The sequence below is a fragment of the Curcuma longa genome, chromosome 8, assembly GCF_044706935.1.
Source record: "Curcuma longa cultivar G26 ecotype Majalengka, Jawa Barat chromosome 8, ITB_CL_G26_1.1, whole genome shotgun sequence".
Lineage (NCBI taxonomy): Eukaryota > Viridiplantae > Streptophyta > Magnoliopsida > Zingiberales > Zingiberaceae > Curcuma > Curcuma longa.
This window is the reverse complement of record NC_133868.1, coordinates 1,377,435-1,397,815: the sequence shown is the minus strand read 5'-3', so window position 1 is coordinate 1,397,815 and position 20,381 is coordinate 1,377,435. Positions and strand designations below refer to the sequence as shown.

Below are 20,381 nucleotides of genomic sequence, written 5' to 3'. Positions count from 1 at the left end.
GCCGTCGCGTGGCGGAAGTAGAAGAGCAGAAGCCCCTGGACGAGTCTGGAATCTGCTGACGTCATCAGCGTTCTATGTATCACGGCCGTTGATCTAATTAATTCACGTCGACGTTAATTAGGTACGACACGTGTGCATGAGATCCGGAGTCGAAAACAGGGCCCACGGAGACGGAGCCATCGTCATCGCTATAAAAGGAAAGGTGAAGGCGATCAGTAACGCCTCTCCCCCCCTCTTCCTTCCTCTGCTCTCTCTTCGTCTTCCTCGAGAGGAGCCGGCGAGACATGGGAAGGCAGCCTTGCTGCGACAAAGTAGGACTGAAGAAGGGGCCATGGACGGCAGAAGAAGACAAGAAGCTCGTCAATTTCATCCACGCCAATGACCATTGCTGCTGGAGGACTGTCCCTAAGCTTGCAGGTCCTAGATCTTCTTGTGTTCTTTTACGTGTTTGATTTCATTTGTTTGCTTGAAATCGTTGCGTGCTCGATCGTTTATTTAGGGCTTCTGAGGTGTGGAAAGAGTTGCAGGCTTAGGTGGACCAATTACCTCAGGCCTGACCTCAAGAGAGGACTGCTATCAGAAGCAGAGGAAAAGTTGGTCGTCGATCTCCATTCTCAGCTGGGAAACAGGTTGACTAATTGTTGTGGATCACTTAAAATTTTCTTGATCGAGCGTAGGACGGCGATTGACTTTTTAGCATCGCTGGATTATATTCCTCAGGTGGTCCAAGATCGCGTCGAATCTTCCCGGGAGGACGGACAACGAGATCAAGAACCACTGGAACACGCACATCAAGAAGAAGCTGAGGAAGCTGGGGATCGACCCCTCGACTCATAGGCCTTTCAGCCCCGCTGCAGCGGCGGCGGCGGCGGCGGCGGAGGAGGAGGAGGAGGAGCAAGTGGTGGAAGAGAAGAACAACAACACCTCCGCCGCCGCCCGCCGCTGGTAATGAAAGCGACGAGGCTGGTTCCGACGCAGCGATGAGCAGCTGGGCCTCGCCTGGCTTCTGCATTGACGAGGTGCCCATGGTTCATGAAGACGAGATCATACAGTTTCCATGCGTGGAGTGGCCTGAGTCAACGCTGTTCTGTGAGGTGGATGAGCTGAGTGGGTGGGACTGCACCATCCCTGATCAAGAAGCAGCAGTGTCAAGGATCTTCGCACCAGGAGTTCATGGGGATTTCAGCTTTTCTAGTTAGTTTGTGATTGCGTATAGAAATAAAGAGGAATTCAGCTGATTGGAGAAGATCGATCTTGTGTTGTTATTAATGTGCAGGTGGTTTGGATTGAACAGGTCATGCATGACCTAATCTGTTTTGACTTCAGGGTCTCTCTTTTGACTCTTCTAGTTTCGTTGGCCACGCTTATTTTTATATTGCTGTAACAGGAAACAGGTAGGGCATATAAGAAAATAAAATCATATATATAAATTTAAAAATACACTCTATAGTCAAAGGCCATGAATTTCTTCTTTTGTGATGAATCAAGTTCCTCATCTTCTCTATATCGAGTAGAATAATTTCTTCTGCTGGCAGAAGTAGAAGAGCGTAGAATAATTTCTCCTCAAAGTCAATACGAAGTCGAGTATTGGTTTAGTCTTGACAATGTCCCTTCAATGCTTAAATGAGATTTTGAGAGCAAGAAAAATAATTGAATGAAAGAGGTGATTGTATGAGACTGAGCATCACTTCTCTTGAATTATGATGTTTCTTTTGTAGTTGTTACTATGTAACGACACCCTTTATAAGTCCAAACTGATTCAGCAATCTTCCAAGTCTTTGGCTCAGTTGTGTGTTTAGAAACCCAACCTCGAGTTGATAGCCTTCATAGTCATTGGCTTGGTTGCGTGTTCAGAAGCCCAACCCCTGTGTTGGCAACCTTCAGAGTTATTGGCTCAGTTGTGTATTCAAAAGATTAATCATGAGTTGGCAACCTTCCAAGTCCTTGACTCAGTTGTGCGGATATGACCCAAACTGCTTTGGTAGCTTTCCAAGTACTTGGCTTGGTGGTGCAATTATTAGCCTAGACTAATTCAATAGCCTTCCAAGATCGGGCTCGATTGCGCATTCAAGTCCAGTCTCGAGTTGGCAGCCTTCTGAGTCCTTGACTCGGTCGTGCAAATAAAGTCCGAACTGCATCAACAACCTTTTTTATTATCCTTAACTCAGTTGTGCAATTATAAGCTTTGATTGATTCGATAACTTTTTGAGTGATTGGTTCAATTGCACGTTCAAAAGATTGGATTTGGTATTGTGGTCTTATAAGGTAGCACTCGGCAAGTGGAATTAGAGTCATATAATGTTTGAGAAATCGAGTTCGGAGTTATAAGGCGCTTGGAAGCAGAGTTAAAGTCAAGGTCATAGGCACTTGGGAATTAGATTCAGAATTCCAAGATGCTCGAGAGTTGAAGACAGACCCATGAGGTGTTTAGAAAGTATATCTAGACCCTAAAAGTGTTCGGGAGGCGAGCACAGAACTAAATAGTATTTTGGAAAGAGAAGCGTAGGTTTGATTTGGTTCAAGAGTCAATAAAAGTTATTGATAATAGTCATTATGAGCGAAGATTTATAGTGATTAATAGCTATAAAAGAAAAGTCATAATTTAGGAGAAGAAAGACTCACTCTTATATAACCATCTCTCTCATTTCTATTATTTTCTGCTCTCGCTATTTCACTTAAGCATCAGAGTGATCTTGTCAGGATTAGATCGACACCCTCTGACTTCATCTTAATTTTAAACAAAAATTTTCTACTTTATAAGGAGAAGATGAGGAGCGTTTAACCATCAACGTTCAAAAAGTATACTCGACTAAAAGTTTTCAAATTCTACCATATCATAGATCATTTGTGAATTATATTTCAATACAGTAGTCCAGTACTAGTAATTGAGTTGGATTAAACTAGACCTCGAAGGGAATCTATCCCTCTGCTCCTATCAATCTGTACTTTGAAAACTGGATCCCATGACAAATTAAGTTGAAGTTACTAAACCCTAATTAGCTTTCGTTATCTCCGGTCTTCGACTTGAAGCGACAGCCGCGAGGTCACGAGAAGAAGATTCCACCAAACAAACGATGGAGGAACAAACTCCAAAGCAGGCCATTCATCTTGTGCTTAAATACATGGTTTAATTTTTCAACAGAGCAGTAAGCACAAATTCAAAGAAAATGACTTCAGACTCATCAGTAATCACCAAACAAAGTTTCGAGAACTAAGAAGACAGACTACGTCAATGCAAATCAGTATCATATTTATGGCATATCCAAGACAAACTAAAAGCCTATTTATGAGCTTAATTAATTGTTCAAAGAACCGGAAGCTACTCGATCAGCGACTTGTTCCGATCGAGCAGTTGAACTACGTACGTACGTCATGGTTGAGTCACCGATGACAGAGGCATGCATGCAGCTCGCTCGCTAGGACCAGCGATCGAGCACCCAAAAGACATGCACTACTGCAGAGGCAGGCCACTGCACGCCGAGCTAGCCATCCACTTAACGACTGCTCACTGCTCGATCGATCGATCGATCGAGCGAATGAGAATAGTGAAAACTGAAAAGCCGCGCGCAGCATGCAGCACACACATTCGGCTGCCCCCCACAAACGAGCTAGCTAGCGAGGATGAGCTGCTTTAGTTCGTATCTGAGCGTTAACTTTGAAAGGAATTGCAGAAAAAGATAAAATCTGAAAATGGCTGGTGAAGGGCAATGATTATTGCCGACCTACTCACGACAGTGGATTAATTATGATGAGGAAGGGAGACTTTTTGGGGTTCATGCACAGCCAAGGATTCGAAGGTGATGATGCATCGATGATGAGGTCATGAAGCTAGCTAGCTAGCTTTCGGATTATTTTATATATTAATGATACTTTTTTCAATCTCCATAGTCTTTTCTTGTCCAGTTTCAGTTCATGGAATAATATGATCAATAATTTGATACGTTTCAGTGATGGATTTTAAATAACTCCATCCATATAGAATAGTATGCTTTTTCCATTTCTTAAAAATGAAGTTCTACATTATTAACTATCAGAGTAGGATGAAATTTGATTTATTCGGCCATACGAGGAGAAGGAGAGAAAAGGATGGGAAGGTAGAAAGGAAAAGGAAGTTGTTGGTATGGCTACAGCTTGATACCATATAAGAAATTTTCCGTGCCTTTCTTATTCATTATAATAATATATATATAGAGTACATCATATTAGGATATAAATTAAGATATATGATTATTTACATTCTGATAATAAAAGATTATATAGAAATTATTTTCATAATCTAACAAGGTGGTTATTTACATTCTAATAATAAAAGATTTATAAAGATTATTTTCATATTAGGAAGTTGCAAACCTAATTTCAAATCCTTCTAATAATCTATTAAAAGGCTGCGTACAAATAAAGATTATTTTTATAAATTAGAAATTATTTTCATAATCTATCAAAATAAAATAAAGTAAATTAAAGAAGGTGGATTCATCCAGCAGTACTGTTAAGAAAGAACTATGAGCAAATGTTAGACCAAACTACTGGCTAGTTTAACTTGACAACCATGAACTTGGATTCTCTCTACCAAGTATATATAGGCCTTTGTTCTTGTGTGTTTATCATCTTATTGAAGAAGATTATGTTTTAATTTTCTTCGACGAGGTGTTTCTTAATTATACTCATTGGAGAGAAGATTATTTTCAGTAATGTTTATATAAAGGATAATTTTAGTTAAGAATTTAAGAAGTTGTACTGATAACATTTAAATTTGGCTTTGTCATACCTCGCAAATGGTATTGGAGCTCAGACATATTGTTGGATCAAACTGGTAATGAGTTCTGGGTTACCGGTTTAGTGGTCAGATTGGTGTGTGTGCCAACCTGTCGAAGAGCAGGTCGACTCGGACATACACTTGATCCAAAGTAGATGCATGCATGCCGCTTGAAAATAAATTAATTTCAATTGTTTCTTAAATATAAATAATTAAACTATTTCGTAACAAAAATAATTAATTATATATAACTTGTTTTTTTTTATAAGATATGAATGACTAATTAGTAAAATAATGTTAGAAATTATTCTATAATCTCGTTGGAGATATTTGTCAGAGTAATGTGAAATATACTTAATTGAAAATTATAAGAATGGTGATTAGGCCGAGTTACTGGGACATTATTGGCTGACTGTTGAGTCCAAATGAGTTACTGTCTGAGTCAAAAGATCAAATCATCCGATTGTTGAGTACCCAAGCTACCAAATGCCGACTACCGACTTGGCCAAGTTGAGATGTCGAGTGTCGAGTTAGAACACTAATTAAGTGCTATCGAGTTGGACGCTGATTGCTCCCTTTGAGTGTCAAGTCGAAGAGTACCGAGTTAGCTGAGTGCTCTTAGTATAGTTGCGATACCAAGTGCTCCCGAGTGCCAAGTTGTTGAGTCGTTTGAAAAGATATGTTGAGGTTTGTGTTTGGCATAGTTTCCTTAAAATATATTCGTCCTTCTGTGTTTTGAGGTTAAGTTGTAGAGCTGTCAGTTTAGGTTAGGCTCGTTCGGTTGGCCCTCTACACCAAACAATTTAGGTGGATTGGGTTGAAATGTTATCAACACATTTTAAGGTGAGTTCAAGTGGACCGACATGCCTAGGCTCGTGACCTGCATGGGTCAGTTCGTGACGGGCTTGGGTTGGCCCACTGGTTGAAAAAACTTATTTTTTCAAAAGTTAAAATTAAAGTAGAAAACTCAATAAACTAGTGGGCTTGACTCATCTAAACCGTAATCCAAACATAAAAATTTCAACTTGATCCGTTTAAACTGTAATTAAAATATAATTTTTTTAATATTTTTAATAACAACCCTGTGGATTGGCTCGCCTAACCTACAATCTGTCTTGGGTCGGGTTGGGTTGGTTTGGAGATTTTTCAACCGCTAAGTTGGTGTGACGACCTACCTCACCCCGTCATATGATGAGTTTTTGATGGGTTGGCCCACCCCGCCATGGATTGACCCATTTGATAGCTCTATTACGTTGGATGTCTGTTCCCCAAGATACAACGAGAAAACTGTTGGGTTACAAGGGTGCAAACATAGTCCCACATCTAAAACACATGGAAAAGATCATGAGTTTAAAAGGATGAAAAGTATCTCCATTGGAATGAGGCCTTTTGGGGAGAGCCCAAGAACAAAGTCATGAGGGTTTAAGCCCAAAGTGGACAATATCATGTCATTGTGGAGATATTTTGATTCCATTGGGACCTACAATTGGTATCAGAGCAAGGCCGCTCTTCACCGGACTAACCGCTGGATGAGCCATGATCCAGATCTAACCATGTGGGTTGAACCTTAAACAAAGGAAGTGAGTGATCCCGTGTCTGAATCAAGAGGACCAGACACCGGGCAGGAAGTCCTAGTAGGTCGGGTGAACCGAGGCGCAGGAAGTCCTGGTTGTGGCTGGGCAGGAAGTCCTAGTAGGTCGAGTGGACCGAGGGGAAGGAAATCCTAGTTGCAGCTGGGCAGGAAGTCCTAGTAGGTCGAGTGGACCGAGGGGCAGGAAGTCTTGGTTGCGGTTGGGCAGGAAGTCCTAGTAGGTCTGGTGGACCGAGGGGCAGGAAGTCGGAAGGAAGTCCTAGTTGCAGCTGGGCAGGAAGTCCTAGTAGGTCGAGTGGACCGAGGGGCAGGAAGTCTTGGTTGCAGTTGGGCAGGAAGTCCTAGTAGGTCTGGTGGACCGAGGGGCAGGAAGTCCTGATTGCGGCTGGGCAGGAAGTCCTAGTAGATCTGGTAGGCCGAGGGGCATGAAGTCCTGGTTGCGGCTGGACAGGAAGTCTTAGTAGATCAGGGTAGACCGAGGGGCAGGAAGTCATGGTGGGTCGAGATTCAGACATCAAACGGAGGTTTTCCGTTTGAAGAGGGGTCTGTGATCCTTTGTTTGAGAGGGGGAGATTATTGGGTTGCAAATGTGTAAACATAGTCTCACATCTAAAACACATGGAAAAGATCATGAGTTTAAAAGGATGAAAGATATCTCTATTAGAATGAGACCTTTTGGGGAGAGCCCAAGAACAAAACCATGAGAGCTTAGGCCCAAAGTGGACAATATCATGCTATTGTGGAGATGCGGACATCCTTGGGGACCCTACAAAAACCATGTAAACAACAAAGCAGTATTGGTTATTTATGACGAATTGAATAATACCCGAACACTATCACGAGTAGATTGTCGAGCAAAATGCATGACATAAAGAAGATGAGGGGAATAAAGGTGGAAGGTTGTGTCTCATGCTAATGCGTTTTCTCTCTTTACTCAAGGTCATTACCTCCTTATATAAGAGTTTCATACCTCCGTTGCAGTAAATGTCATTTATAGTTTTTACTCGTCTGAATTAAAACATTAGTCGCTTACCATCAATGGTCGCTTGTTTCACTTAGATGGTTACGGATTCTCCATAAATTAATCTCACATTAATGCATCTGTTATACTCTTGAGCAATGTAAAAAGAGGAATCATATGGCAAAATATTGATTGATTCACTTAGACAAATTTTGTCCCAACATGTGTAGGTCATGCTCATATACAAGTCAACTTAGTTTAATACAATCTAGATTCTAAATTTGCATTTATGCAAGTCAACATGTGAAAGAGAGTTTCTCCTCAGGCATATGTTGACAACCTCAATATTTATGATACATTATAAATCAATCTTAATATCATGAAACTGAGAATGGGAGACTAAAGCCTCATTCACACCCTATTTTGTTTCTATTCAAACTTCTAACAAATAAATCCACTCAATAGAAATAGAAAAGCCTCAAGATAAATAAATTATTAAGTACACTAAAATCACATACAAGAATTAATACAACAAGATAACTCCTAATGAATCACAATATGTTTGATTATAATTTATATAATGTCGTATATATCCTTTGTATTTTAGATATGAAAAGGGAATTTTTTATTATTTTTACCTCAATGACAAAATTGGGTCACTGTTCTAAGATCTAGTTGGGTTTTCAATTTCCAAAAAACCATATGTGAAACTGATTTTGGCCAATTTTTCAACTATAGTCGATCTCCACTATCGACCCATCGATGTAGTGTCATGCTCCATCTAAGTATTAGAATCATGAATCACAACACGACCACTCTATTATATGGTAATCCAATGTACTCGGGTAATCGTGATTTATATTGCTTCTTATAATTTTTTCTATCAAATAAAGAATATATATATGCTCCAGTTGAAAATCGAATTGCGACGCTTTAAAGAAATGATTCTTTGGGTTTTTATTTTTTCACTTTGATATATATATTTACTTGAATCTTTTCATTAGGTTTAGCTCACCCAATGTACTATCATTTTCTTTATTTTATATGTTTTAAAGTAAGTTTTCAATTGCATTAGGTGTTTGTTGTATTAATTATTGGGTTTATACATAAATTTAACACAATATTTTAGTAATTTTTGGAAAAATACACATTAGCATCCATATTATAAAGGGCCAACAATTTTTTAATAATATTATTATGACATAGATTTTTTTTATTTTCTTAACATATATATTATTTTGATTTCTCCCGATAAATGTGTATTGGACTCCTCCAAAGATAAATATGTATTATAATATATAATAATTATTTTTGTCGCTTAATACGTAATCTCTCTCAAATAATTATTTTCATTGCTTAGTACGTAGCCCTCAAATTTAAAATCTTGGATCCACCATTGTCTATAATAATTATTGTTCCAGTCAAATACCGCGGATAGTCAAGTCATCAATCAACGAGCAGTCCGACGTGAACGACCTTCTGAATGAGCTAGGATGTGGGAGACGATCAGGACCTGAAACACACTTTAAGGAGAGGTTAGACTGATGTCGGGGAGTCCTGACAGACCACTCCGACGCTCAAGTTAGGGTTCCGAGGACGATGATAAAATGTGGACAAGAAAGAAGACAATACTAGCCGAGTTTTCAGAGTCGAACTTGAAATAAGATTGTGGGATAAGCCTTGTATAGCTTGCTCTAGGCATCTCTACGTAGGATGGGATAGAACCCTTATAGCAACATGTAAAGGAGACCGGATTCGACAACCATTTCCTTTTGACTTTATGTGTAGAAAGAAGGGTATCCGAAGGGATCGAGTCTGATAACTTCGTAACCGTCTGTTCATTCTCGGACTGCTGCGTGTCCATGAGAATATTCATGTTCCCCTTTAGCAGGCCATGTAAAATAGCGATTCACAGAAGATGTGAAGGTGGAGCCCAAGATGGAGTCAACCGAGGTGGAGTGGCCAAGACGAGACTCGAGGTCGAGATGGTCGAGATGAGGTTGGCCGAGACGAGACTGACTGAGACGAGATGATTGAGATGAGACTAGCCGAGACGACTGAGATGGCCGAGCCGAGGCTGACCAAGACAAGATGATTGGGACACCAAGACGAGGCTAGCCGAGATGAGACTCGAGGCTAAGACGGCCGAGACGAGGTTGCCGAGACGACTGAGATGGTCGAGACGAGGTTGGCCGAGATGAGACGATTGAGACGTCGAGACAAGGCTGGCTGAGACACGGCTAGCCGAGATGAGACGACTGGGACGCTGAGACAAGGCTAGCTGAGATGAGACTTGAGACCGAGATGGCTAAGACGAGGGTGGCCGAGATGACTAAGATGTCCAAGACGAAGTTGGCCAAGACGAATTGGGATGCCAAGACGAGGCTGGAAGAGATGGCTTCGGGGGCCCAAGTGGGGGCAGGATTGAGCCCATGCTAGGCTTGGAGTATGGTCTAAGCCCGAGGTGACAGATACCCCACCCTAGTGGGATCGGGTTCGTGTTGACCTATCTTGTCACATCGGCCCAGACCTTGACCTTTGCATGACTATTAACCTTTACTCTAGAAGAAGCCACATCCTCTATGACACTCGTATCAATTATATCAGTCAATTATTTATCCTCTCTCTTTATTTATCGTAAAATAATACATAGATGAATTAATATATCTATGACATTTTATTTTATTGAACCACACATGTAAGTTTCTAAATTTCTTATTTTGCGACCCCACGAACATAGATGAGTTAGTACAAGGATGGTAAATTGTCACATGAGAATAAGGAACGAATCCTTGAGAGAACGATCTCTTTGTGAATAAAATTCCTCCTATCTAAAGAGGTCACTGGATCACCGAGATTTACTCTTTTCAAATTGCTATAGGGCCAGTATTAAGGGGCAGCACCCAGGGTAAGCGTCTTCACCCTTTGCCACATATTTTTCTTATTTCGCATATTTAATTTTCATAATATCAAAATCATGCAGTGCATTCTCGTTATACCCCTCCTCCTTTCACGAAATAATTATATGGATTTACATGTGTGACACATCTTTAAATTTTTATTCTACCCATAAATTATTGCTCTCAATTCATACTTTCGAATTTAGATACGAGACATAGATACATTAAGGAGGCTTCCATGAGCATATTTGTTTTAGTTTGAATGATTCTCTAGGTTCATTAGTTTTTCTCAATTTCAAATGAAATTGGTCCATCAATTAATTTTATCTCAATTTCAAATGTACATTAATTTTAATTTAAAATAATTCAAAATTTTCTAGATTTATATCAGTTTAGAATGAAACTAATTAATAGAAACTTACCCTATTTGAAAATTAAAAAATTTGATATTTTTTAAATCAGAGATATCCTAAAAATTCATAGATGACGTTAATTAATGAATATTATTATCTTAAATAACTTATAATAAACTTTATCAAATTTTTAAAAATTTGTTATTCTCAATTTAAACAGTATTATTTAGATTTCGTAAATCTTGATTGTGAAAAGAGAAGCGGTTTCAATCAAATATGTTGCATGATTTTGTATTATAAAAATTAGATATATGAAATGAAAATTTTTTAATAAATAGAGTAAACTAAGCGTGATTCAGTAAAATATCGATAAATCTAGCCATAGATTATTTTTTAGTCTGAGCAAAATTTCCAATCCAAAACTCTCAACCTAATCTCTCTCACAGCATTAGGGACGGATGGACGGAATTTTAACACGTGCTAATCTTTAGCATAACTTGCAAATATTATGCTAGATTTAAAAATAATAATATAATAAAAAGATTGTGCTAAATTTAAGAAAACATTTATATTATGCTGAGAATATTAAAGAAGAACAAAACATATGACCGTGAAATACATTCTATACGCGCTAATGTTAAAACTATATATAAATATAATATTGATTTGAGTAAGATAAATTGGAGCATTGATATTTTCCTCAATAAACGCAATCAATTAAACTAAACTTACAATTTGCCTAGTTTTACTTCTGTAGATACAAGGCAAAAGAGAAGATACAGATGAAAATACTGATATTTTCATCTTGTATTGAAGACGAGCAAAGGAGTATGTTCCTAATTGATCGGGTATGTCAAGTAAATGTATGAGCAAAATATCTAAATGAATTTGTATCAGTGAAATAATGACATGATCAAGCCCTAGAAGATGATAGGCTCAAAGAGCCAAAGTTCACAAGCACAAGATGATAATTCAAATTGATAGCATAGCGTACCAAAACTAGAATAAAGAAGAACAAACTCAAGAAAACCAAGTGGTGTATCAATCACAGGATGGACCTACTTCCTGCTATTGTTCACCTCCACATTCTTGACCAAAGGACAGTGTTCAAATAGAAATTCTAGCACACCAAGACTACATGAAAGAAACCACAAACTCAAGAATATCAAGCAGAATCGATCTCAGGGCAAGCTTACTTTTCCTGTTACTGTCCTTCCCCGGATTCCCTCTTTGGGGCCTCTTTGATCTCATCTCCAACATCCTCCTGAAAGCAAGGCATAAATGTGATAAAGATGTGCCCGAGGCTAAATTAATAGGAGGGGAAAGTAAACTTCAAGGGGAAGAACTGACAGTAATATCAGAGGTCCACAAGGTTAGATTGTCACGAAGAAGTTGCATGATCAATGTGCTATCTTTGTAAGATTCCTCACTGAGAGTGTCCAACTCTGAGATAGCCTCATCAAAAGCCTGTAGAAGATTAGGAACTATTTAGATTTTGAAGAAGCAATTCCAGACCATTTGCAAACTGAAACGAATGAAGTATCACTGAACTAAACATTGTGAAAGCTATCTCATCTCTAGGTTGGAATTTTGAACTTTCAGCCTCAACCAATAAATTCAAAAAAAAAAAAAAAAAAAAAAAATCTATCGGCTATGAGAGGGTTCAGCCATAGCAAAATTTCCAATATCATGGCTCCTATACAAAATAGTATACTAAATACTTGGCAAAATCTGATAAGCCAAATAAAAGATCAAGTAAACTTGAATAGCCTATCGCCTTACTCCTGGCCAAGCGACTACGACTCAAAATGGACTCAATCTAACTCTTAAGAACTTTCCACAAGTAAACAAAATAAAAATTATTAAGATGAAAGCTGATGTTTCTTCCACTTTACTTAATGTGGTATATGTGTCTCCTCAGTAGACTTCAAGGTAGTAAAAGAAATAGACTTGAACACAAAAAGGATATTAGAAAGTCATTTATCACTTATATTGGGAAGCCCTTAACATCCAATTTAATATATAATCATACATAAGATTGTCACTTATCACTTATTATCTTAAATTAGTGCACAATATAATTATAATTAAAGATAATAATGTCTACACACTTAAGAAAAGGATATTAGAAAGTCAGACCTGTTTTGCCAAGCTGCAAGCCCGATCAGGAGAGTTAACAATTTCATAGTAGAATACTGAGAAATTAAGAGCCAGACCTAGCCTAATAGGATGAGTTGGAGCCAGTTCAGCCAGAGCAATGTCCTGTAAAATTTGGAAAAGAATTTAAGAAAAATGTAACAATACAAATTTAGTCAGGTCAAAATAAATTCTTGTGCATCCTTGACAAACAAAATTATTATGTGAGCCAATAGCAGAGTGTAGGTGATTCACACACGTCTAGACTATTTAGACAAGTAGATTTTCATGGTGAAGAGACAATTAGGATCAAACCTGAGCAGACTTGTAGGCTTGCAGTGTACTCTCTGCAGCCTCCTTCCTCTCATCTCCAGTCTTAAATTCCGCAAGGTACCTATTTGAAGTGACAAATTAAGCCCTTCTGATATATATGTATCAAACAAGAAGAAAAATAAACTCAGTTATTAGTGAACCTGTGGTAATCCCCCTTCATCTTCAAGTAAAACACCTTGGACTCTGCAGCAGTGGAAGAAGGTACAAGATGAGAATCTACCAATTGCAGAATTCCATCGCAGATCTTGCTGAGCTCAGCCTCAATCTTGCCACGATACTCCTTGATTGAGGAAACGTGCCCCTCATTCCCGCGGCTCTCTTCCTTCTGTTCAATGGAGGAGATGATGCGCCACGAGGCACGGCGAGCCCCAATAACATTTTTGTAGGCTACAGAAAGGAGATTGCGCTCCTCCACTGTAAGCTCTTTCACGTCAACGGTCTTCGCAACCTTCTCCATGAAGTCAACCATTTCCTCATAGAGCTTGGCCAAGTAAACATTGTCCTCGCGGGATGATTCCTGCGACATCCTTCCTTACTCTCTATGAATCTAGTAAACTACTGTCTTATAGAACCGAACCTGCAAGTAAACAGATCCAGAACAAGAACATAATGTTTTTCCAACTGTTTCCCTATCCAAACACCAGATCATAATGATTCGTTTAACAGATAAATCAAAACGATTGAAACGAAAAATAAGAGAGAGAGAGAGAGAGAGAGAGAGAGAGAGATTTTCTTTAGGTTTTCAGCTTCAACTAGAAAAAAAAAAATACCGTTCCAAGGCAAGAAAGAACAATACTTTCCTAATTGATCTGTGTAAAAAATGGGATTTCGAATACAAAATCCCAAAGAGAGGAAGCATACTGAAACTTACGCCAATAATCCAAATCATCTTGATCCAGAAGAGAAGACGGCCACGAACAAAAACGAAACTTAAGATCAAACCCTCATTATGTTTTCCAGAAAAAAGAAACAATAATCCAACCAACCATCTCAGCAGAAGATAAACGACAAGGGTTAATACCGATTTAAAAATCGAGAAAAAATGCAGATCATCGAAAACAAAACCATTCGAAGGAGAAAACCTATACCTCGCCACGCAAAAACCAGACCGAGTCAGTGGTGAAAAAAATGGAGATGAGGAGAAGAAATCGAAGCAGAAACGGATAGGAAAGGCACCTTGCGATTGAGTTCGTCGAGGGGCAAGCAACGCGGAAAACCCTGCGCAAGACTCTGTCTCTCCACAACTTATTCGAATATTTCAAATATTTATGGTCCCAGTTCCACATCATCAATCAAATATTTCCTTCCTCAAATATCTCAATTTTCACAATCAAATAACTCTTAACTCAATAATTTCAAATCTTCGCAAGATGCGAGCGGATATTTCTTCCTCCAAATATCCGTTCCAAATATCCTCCCTTAGACTTGGGATGTATCCTTCTTTAAAGCTTTCATTAATATATATAAAGAGATCGCGTCCGGTCAAATCGCCAATGAAATAATGCCACGTAGAGCACTACCCAAAACGACCAGATAAATTTAGGGCGAAAAGAAAAAAGCTACCATTTAAAAAATATATCAAAAGGCACCCTATATTTTGAAAATAGTTTTAAAGAATGATCTTTTATTTTTTTATTATAAATTTATTAAATTTCAGCAAGTTAATAAATTAAAAATATTTTTTTAAAAAATAAAACACAACACAACTTTCATTCACCTATTGAAAAGCTTGAACTATGTCTATGTGCGCATAACATATAATTTAAGAAGTTTCAATTATTATATACAACATATTTTAATTTTATTTAGATTTTAGCACATATTTTAAAAGTTTCAATTATATTATTATTAAAAATTAATTTTTAATTTATATTAGATGATTAAGCTTCTTTATAATTTTTTAAAATTGAATATAGCTAAGAGGTTTTTATTCCGTGACCAAATGCAGTTTCTCGATTTACCTCCTCACAAATGGTCGTGGGGCCGATCGTGTGGGGCCGCTAAGGTGGCGGATTTCACCTTTTACAGAAGATGCGCAAAGATAGACCGATCGTGTGAGACCGTTAAAATGATGGATTCCATTTTTTTTTTACAGAAAAGATGCGCAAAGATAGAGCTAGCAAGACAATTGTAACATGAAGTGGAAGGAATATTGGGTGTATACAGATTTGCACTGTAATTAAAAACAAAATTATAGAAACAAGACTAAAACTTGGGTGGATAAACAAAATTATGCAGTAATGCTAAACAATTACAAAGAAAATACGAGCATAATTTTATCGAAATCCTAAATAAAACGACGACAAAAAAAACTTCAGTCTGACTTCATTTTCCAGTCCAAATAAACATCTTCCTTCCATTTCTCTTCCCTCATCTCTCTCCTCTCTCCCTTCTCTTCCCCCCAAGTAAACAGAGTCAAAGTCTTCAGCCGATGTTCACGTATATTGAATTCATTCATGAGTGTTTGTCTTGATTTGACGCTGACTGGCAACCTAACACAACCCTCCTCCTTTATCCGGACTTGAGACTGGTAATGATAAGGTAAACTTATCACAGACGGAGTTAGTCTTCAGCGATGTATTATCTTTAATTTTAATTTTAGAGTAAATAAGTGCTCACAAACAATACCATCAAAAAAAATTTCAGAGTTCATAAAAACATCTTTGCATGATTTTGGCTTCTTAAAAATATATGATTTTTGTTTACTAAGACGGTATGTATGTCCAATGGTTTAAGAGTGTATAAAAGAGAGTGTTCATCCTGCATCCGAAATGGGCAGCAGCCAATATATTGATTTTCTGGGTTTAGACGAGAGAGGAAGAACTAGGGTTGTTCCTGTTGAGATCCGCTTCCGGAATAAGTAGCTCGCTCTACAGTACCTCGCGGGAGGTGGTTTGGACGACGATGAAGATGGGGGAGGAGGAAGTTTCTGCAAGCACAAGACACGTGAGTTGGAAGGCCAGGGGTTGTCCCCGGTGCGACCACTCCGATGCCTAAGTTAGCAGCTGAGGAGGAAGAGGGAAAGCGAGAGTAGAAAGAAAGTATGAGTGCTCGTGTGCGCGTACCTTCCTCAGCGCGAAGCTAACCTTTTATGTAGGTTGAAGGCGTTGTGTCACATCATAGATGTGATTGGGGTTCCATCACCGTTATGAATGTGGCAGGGGGCGTGGCATAGTCAGCGGATATGTCCCATCGCTGACTTACATTAAAGCGAGGGTCACATCAAGCATGTGCCCGGTTATGACGAGCTGTAGGAAAACCCAGAGAACATTCACAATTAATGACAGAGGGAGTGACCCTTGGAAAATGGAGAGATCCACGTGGGACTGTACGGATAGGACTTGTCAGTGGTGCTAGCGTCTGAATGGGCGGAGTTGCCTCGAAACCGAGGTGGGGGATAAGGGAGGTCGTGGGGCCTTGTATCCGCGTGGAAGGAGTTCGGCTCGAGGCCGAAGTGGAGTTCGGCTCGGATAAGAGGTGTGGGATAAGGGAGGCCATGGGGCCTTATATCCGCGCGGGAGGAGTTCGGCTCGGGGCCGAGGTGGAGTTCGGCTCGGATAAGAGGTGTGGGATAAGGGAGGCCATGGGGCCTTATATCCGCGCGGGAGGAGTTCGGCTCGGGGCTGAGGTGGAGTTCGGCTCTGATCTGAAGTGGAGTTCGGCTCGGAACCGAGATGTTTGAAGGAAGGCTGTGGAACCGTGCGTTCGCCTGGACGGAGTCAGCTCAGCCAGCTGAAAGGGGTTCAGAACGCCCTTTTCACTGACCCCCGTCGACTTAGAGATCGATGTGAAGTGCTTAATCGATCACTTGATAACACAAGACTTTGATAACAGTAGGTTCAGTACTTGAAGGTCAAAGCACAAGTAAGTTAGCTTGGGTCTAACCCGTGCCAGACGGGCTCCTCTCTGACCTAGTCCGGAGAACGAGCTACCGAGCCCTCTCGCTCTCCGATTTGACTCGGTCCAGAGAAAGCTGTACCGAGCCCTCTCCGAACTCCACACTTAGAGTGTGAAGTGCGTTTGACCTTCCTTCGGACTTGACTAACCGCACCCAAACCCTTACGACTATAACACAAGCCTTCCCACTATTCTAGTCGAAAGAGATGTGAAGGAGACTGACTAGACCAGTGATCGGGTAAACAAGAGGCAAGTCTGGGCTTAGATAGGTCCACGATCAGCTGAACCACCTTTGAATCGTCGGGAGAAATGTATCGTCAGAGGCAAGTGATATGCTCGCCAACGGGGTTTAGGGTATGGCCAGGGGGTCCGATGACGTGGTAGTATCATTTATGAGGCGTCATTAATGAAGGCATGCAGCGAGGTATTCGAAGGGACAAGGGCATGGTTGTCAAAAGGTGGCAGATCAACCTTGAAGGACGTGTTGATCGGACGACTGATCTTCAATCCTGCACTTCCTCCGCCGCCTTCTTTGCTTCCCCGCTGGGGAATATAAATGAGAGAGGGAGGGGTGCCTGCGGAGTACGTCTTGTACTTTTTCTTCCTTACATCCTTGCGCAATAGACCATCGTCTAGGAAAGCCGATTATGGAAAGTGATGGCAGTTGGTCTGATTTGGGCGAAGCAGGGTCAACTACTCATCCGTGCCCTCAACAGGAGGTGGAGACCTTGATCACGGTGCTTCGCCGACGGGCTCGAGCGGCGGAAGAGAGAGCCAAGCGAGCAAAGGCGGTGTTGGTCCAAGAAAAGTTGGAGAACCAGCGGCTTCGGGAGATCGTCAAGGACATGAAGCAGCGTGACAGCGCCATAAGGGAGCATGCGGGAGGATCTTTGTCCGCGGCTCTATATCACTTAGAGAAGTTATCCGATGAGGTGAAAGGAGCACTACACTCCGTCAAGATTCTGTCCGGGGAGATTGTCGTCGTCTGAGGACTAGTAGCCTGTTTCTTTTTCCTGATACAAGAAATGTAATAGATGTAATAGGTTTTCCCTTATGAATAAATTTTGTGTCGAGTCCTTGAATCTGGTGTGATGGTTGATTTTAAAGGTAGTGTGATATGCGAACGGAACCTATTCGGGAGAATCGCAGCTTAATGTGACGGGGTATAGCTCCCGATTTGTGGACTGTGAAGACTAAGGCCTGGCATGTGGTCGAAAGGGTGGTTTGGCTGGTGGTTGAACCGAGCGGGTGATCCGGCAGTTTATTCCTATTGAGCCGAATGGAGCGTCTGCCAGTGGTTTTCCCAAGCGAATATAGGGATAATTAGAAAAAGTCGTCGTGGGATCGCTCCGAACCGAACGGGACAGAATTGGTTTGAAACTGAAGTGATGAGATAAGACGAGGTTAGGGGACCTAGCATCCGCATGGTTGGAGTCGGCTCGGTGGTCCGCAATTCGCTCTTTGATACTTCACTAGTATAATTGCTGGGAGATGTGAGTTTGACTGATCAGACCACCAGGGGCGTCGAATATGAGTTAAGTCAGAATCGGATCGAGGACGCGGGTAACCGCTTGATATGGATTGAAGGACGCGGGTGGCTGCTTCCGTCATAATGCGTTGTCAAAGCGCGGGTATTGTTTCCAAGGTGTCATTAAGGAAGACAGGCGGGCGCGATGTCTGATGGGACAGGAGGATCATCATCTTTGCCGGGACGGATCTGCCTCGGGGGATACGCTGGAAACTTTTCGCCTTCTCCCTGTCCATGTTTTGTGGGATTTGCGCCATCCTAGAAGTGAGATCTGACCCTTCATATTCCCCGGCTGCGGGGTATAAATGAGGGTCACAGGAACCCTAGGAGGGTATCCTGCACTCGTTCTTAGTTCGTTTCTGTCCGAAGGGATATTATCAAGGAAGCTGCAGCCATAGAGAGCGATGGTAGCGCGTCTAACGCAGGATCAACTACGCATCCTGACCCTCAGGCAGATATGGAGACTTTGATTAGCGTGCTGCGCAGGCGAGCACGAGTAGCAGAAGAGCGGGCGAAGCGAGCTGAAGTGGCGGTGGTTCAGGCGAAGCGAGCTGAAGTGGCGGTGGTTCAGGCGAAGCTGGAAGTTCAATGGCTTCAAGAGGTCATCAAAGATATGGCGCAGCGGGACGACGTCATAGTTGAACACGTGGAGGAAACTTTGTCCTCGGCGCACTACCATCTGAAGAAGCTAACCTGGGATGTAGAGTGGGCGCTGAAGGCCATCCGGCCCATGTCGGAGGATACTTCGTCTGGCGGACAGGAGTAGTATTTTCTTTCTTAAATAAGGTAGTTTCTGATATAATGGATGTAATGAACCTTTCTATGAATGAATTTTGTCATACCGAACTTGGTGCACCGGTGTATTCGGAGAACAACGTAACCGAGAGAGAGGGTAGCCGAACGGGCATACAGCCACATGAGTATATAATTAACCAGGTGCATAACCGAATGGATAATTCGAGGGGTGAGCGAACCGAGTGAGTAATCCGGCGGCCTATGCATGCCGAACTGAAAGAAGTGTTAGCCGATGGTTTCGCTAGACTTCTCGCTAGTTTAGCTGTATGGAGCGGAAATCAGATGGACTAGATTGAGTCAAACTCGAGTCTGGTCCGTTAAGTCGGATAGATCAAGTACTGCCACTGGAGGGGGGGAGAGGCTAAACATCAGCGAACACGTGGTGATACATTATTGGTGGCATCAGCGGCGCGGTACGGGGCAGGCCACGTGCGGAGAGAAGCCGCTGTCTTTTCCGAAACAGGCATTTAAGGAGGCGTGCTGGGTGATGGGATTTGCGAATCACCTTTATGACGTCAGAACGTCTGTCTAGGGAGGTGCGACCATCACACGGCGAGCGTTGCATCCCGCCCTTTCTCCGCCACTTGATTGGACGATGGAGGCTAGGTAGGGTTTAGGTATATACACGTGAGGTGCCAGGCGGCATCGAGACATTTGCGTCGTTCGTTCTTCAAGTGTTGTACTGCTGCCTGCGCCTTCTTCTTTGTTCTCCAACCCTATCGTCTCCGACGATCTGCGCGTGTAAGCTTCACTGTTCTTTGCTTCCTTTCTAAGCCTTTCTCGCTAGCTCGGGTCATCGGATAATAGGGATGACGTCTAAGGATAAGAGTCCGTGGTTTGAGGCTATGGTATCGGACTTTGATAAGGATTTTAGGTCGGCGGTACGACTTCGATACGAAATTCCCCTTTCGTTTAGGATTAGGTACCTGAGAGCCACCACCGGCCACACCTGCCACCAGAGGGCCATCAGGCCTTCTTCCAAGGTCAATTAGAGGGTGGTCTCCGATTCCCGATCCCAGAGTTTTTCCTAAGGGTCTCGGAGTACTTCGGCATCCCCATAAATCAATTAGCTCCCAATTCCTTTTGTCTCCTTTGTGGTGTCGTACTAGTGTTTAAAGTTTACGGGATTCC

The 20,381-nt window shown here is 41.3% G+C and overlaps 2 protein-coding genes across 3 annotated transcripts; one reads left to right on the top strand and one right to left on the bottom strand.

The window, feature by feature from the left end:
• Positions 1–234: 234 nt before the first annotated feature.
• Positions 235–1,395, top strand: LOC141833412 (transcription factor MYB20-like). The gene is given in 4 exon segments (XM_074720841.1): positions 235–417; positions 500–629; positions 721–936; positions 938–1,395. Coding segments are annotated over 4 exon segments (741 nt in total). The 5' UTR covers positions 235–284; the 3' UTR covers positions 1,200–1,395.
• A 10,116-nt stretch (positions 1,396–11,511) lies between these two features.
• On the bottom strand, positions 11,512–14,308 carry LOC141834199 (14-3-3-like protein GF14-C). Of its 2 annotated transcripts, none has more exons than XM_074721652.1 (6): positions 14,207–14,308; positions 13,171–13,607; positions 13,013–13,091; positions 12,701–12,823; positions 11,912–12,028; positions 11,512–11,825 (listed from the first exon to the last, which is right to left on the bottom strand). In XM_074721652.1, exons 2-6 carry the CDS (start codon positions 13,554–13,556, stop codon positions 11,766–11,768), a joined length of 765 nt encoding a protein of 254 aa, XP_074577753.1. In that variant the 5' UTR covers positions 13,557–13,607; positions 14,207–14,308; the 3' UTR covers positions 11,512–11,765. The 2 variants fall into 2 exon arrangements, with proteins under 2 accessions (XP_074577753.1, XP_074577754.1); XM_074721653.1 differs by lacking the exon at positions 14,207–14,308 and adding an exon at positions 14,119–14,194.
• Between the last annotated feature and the right edge of the window lie 6,073 nt (positions 14,309–20,381).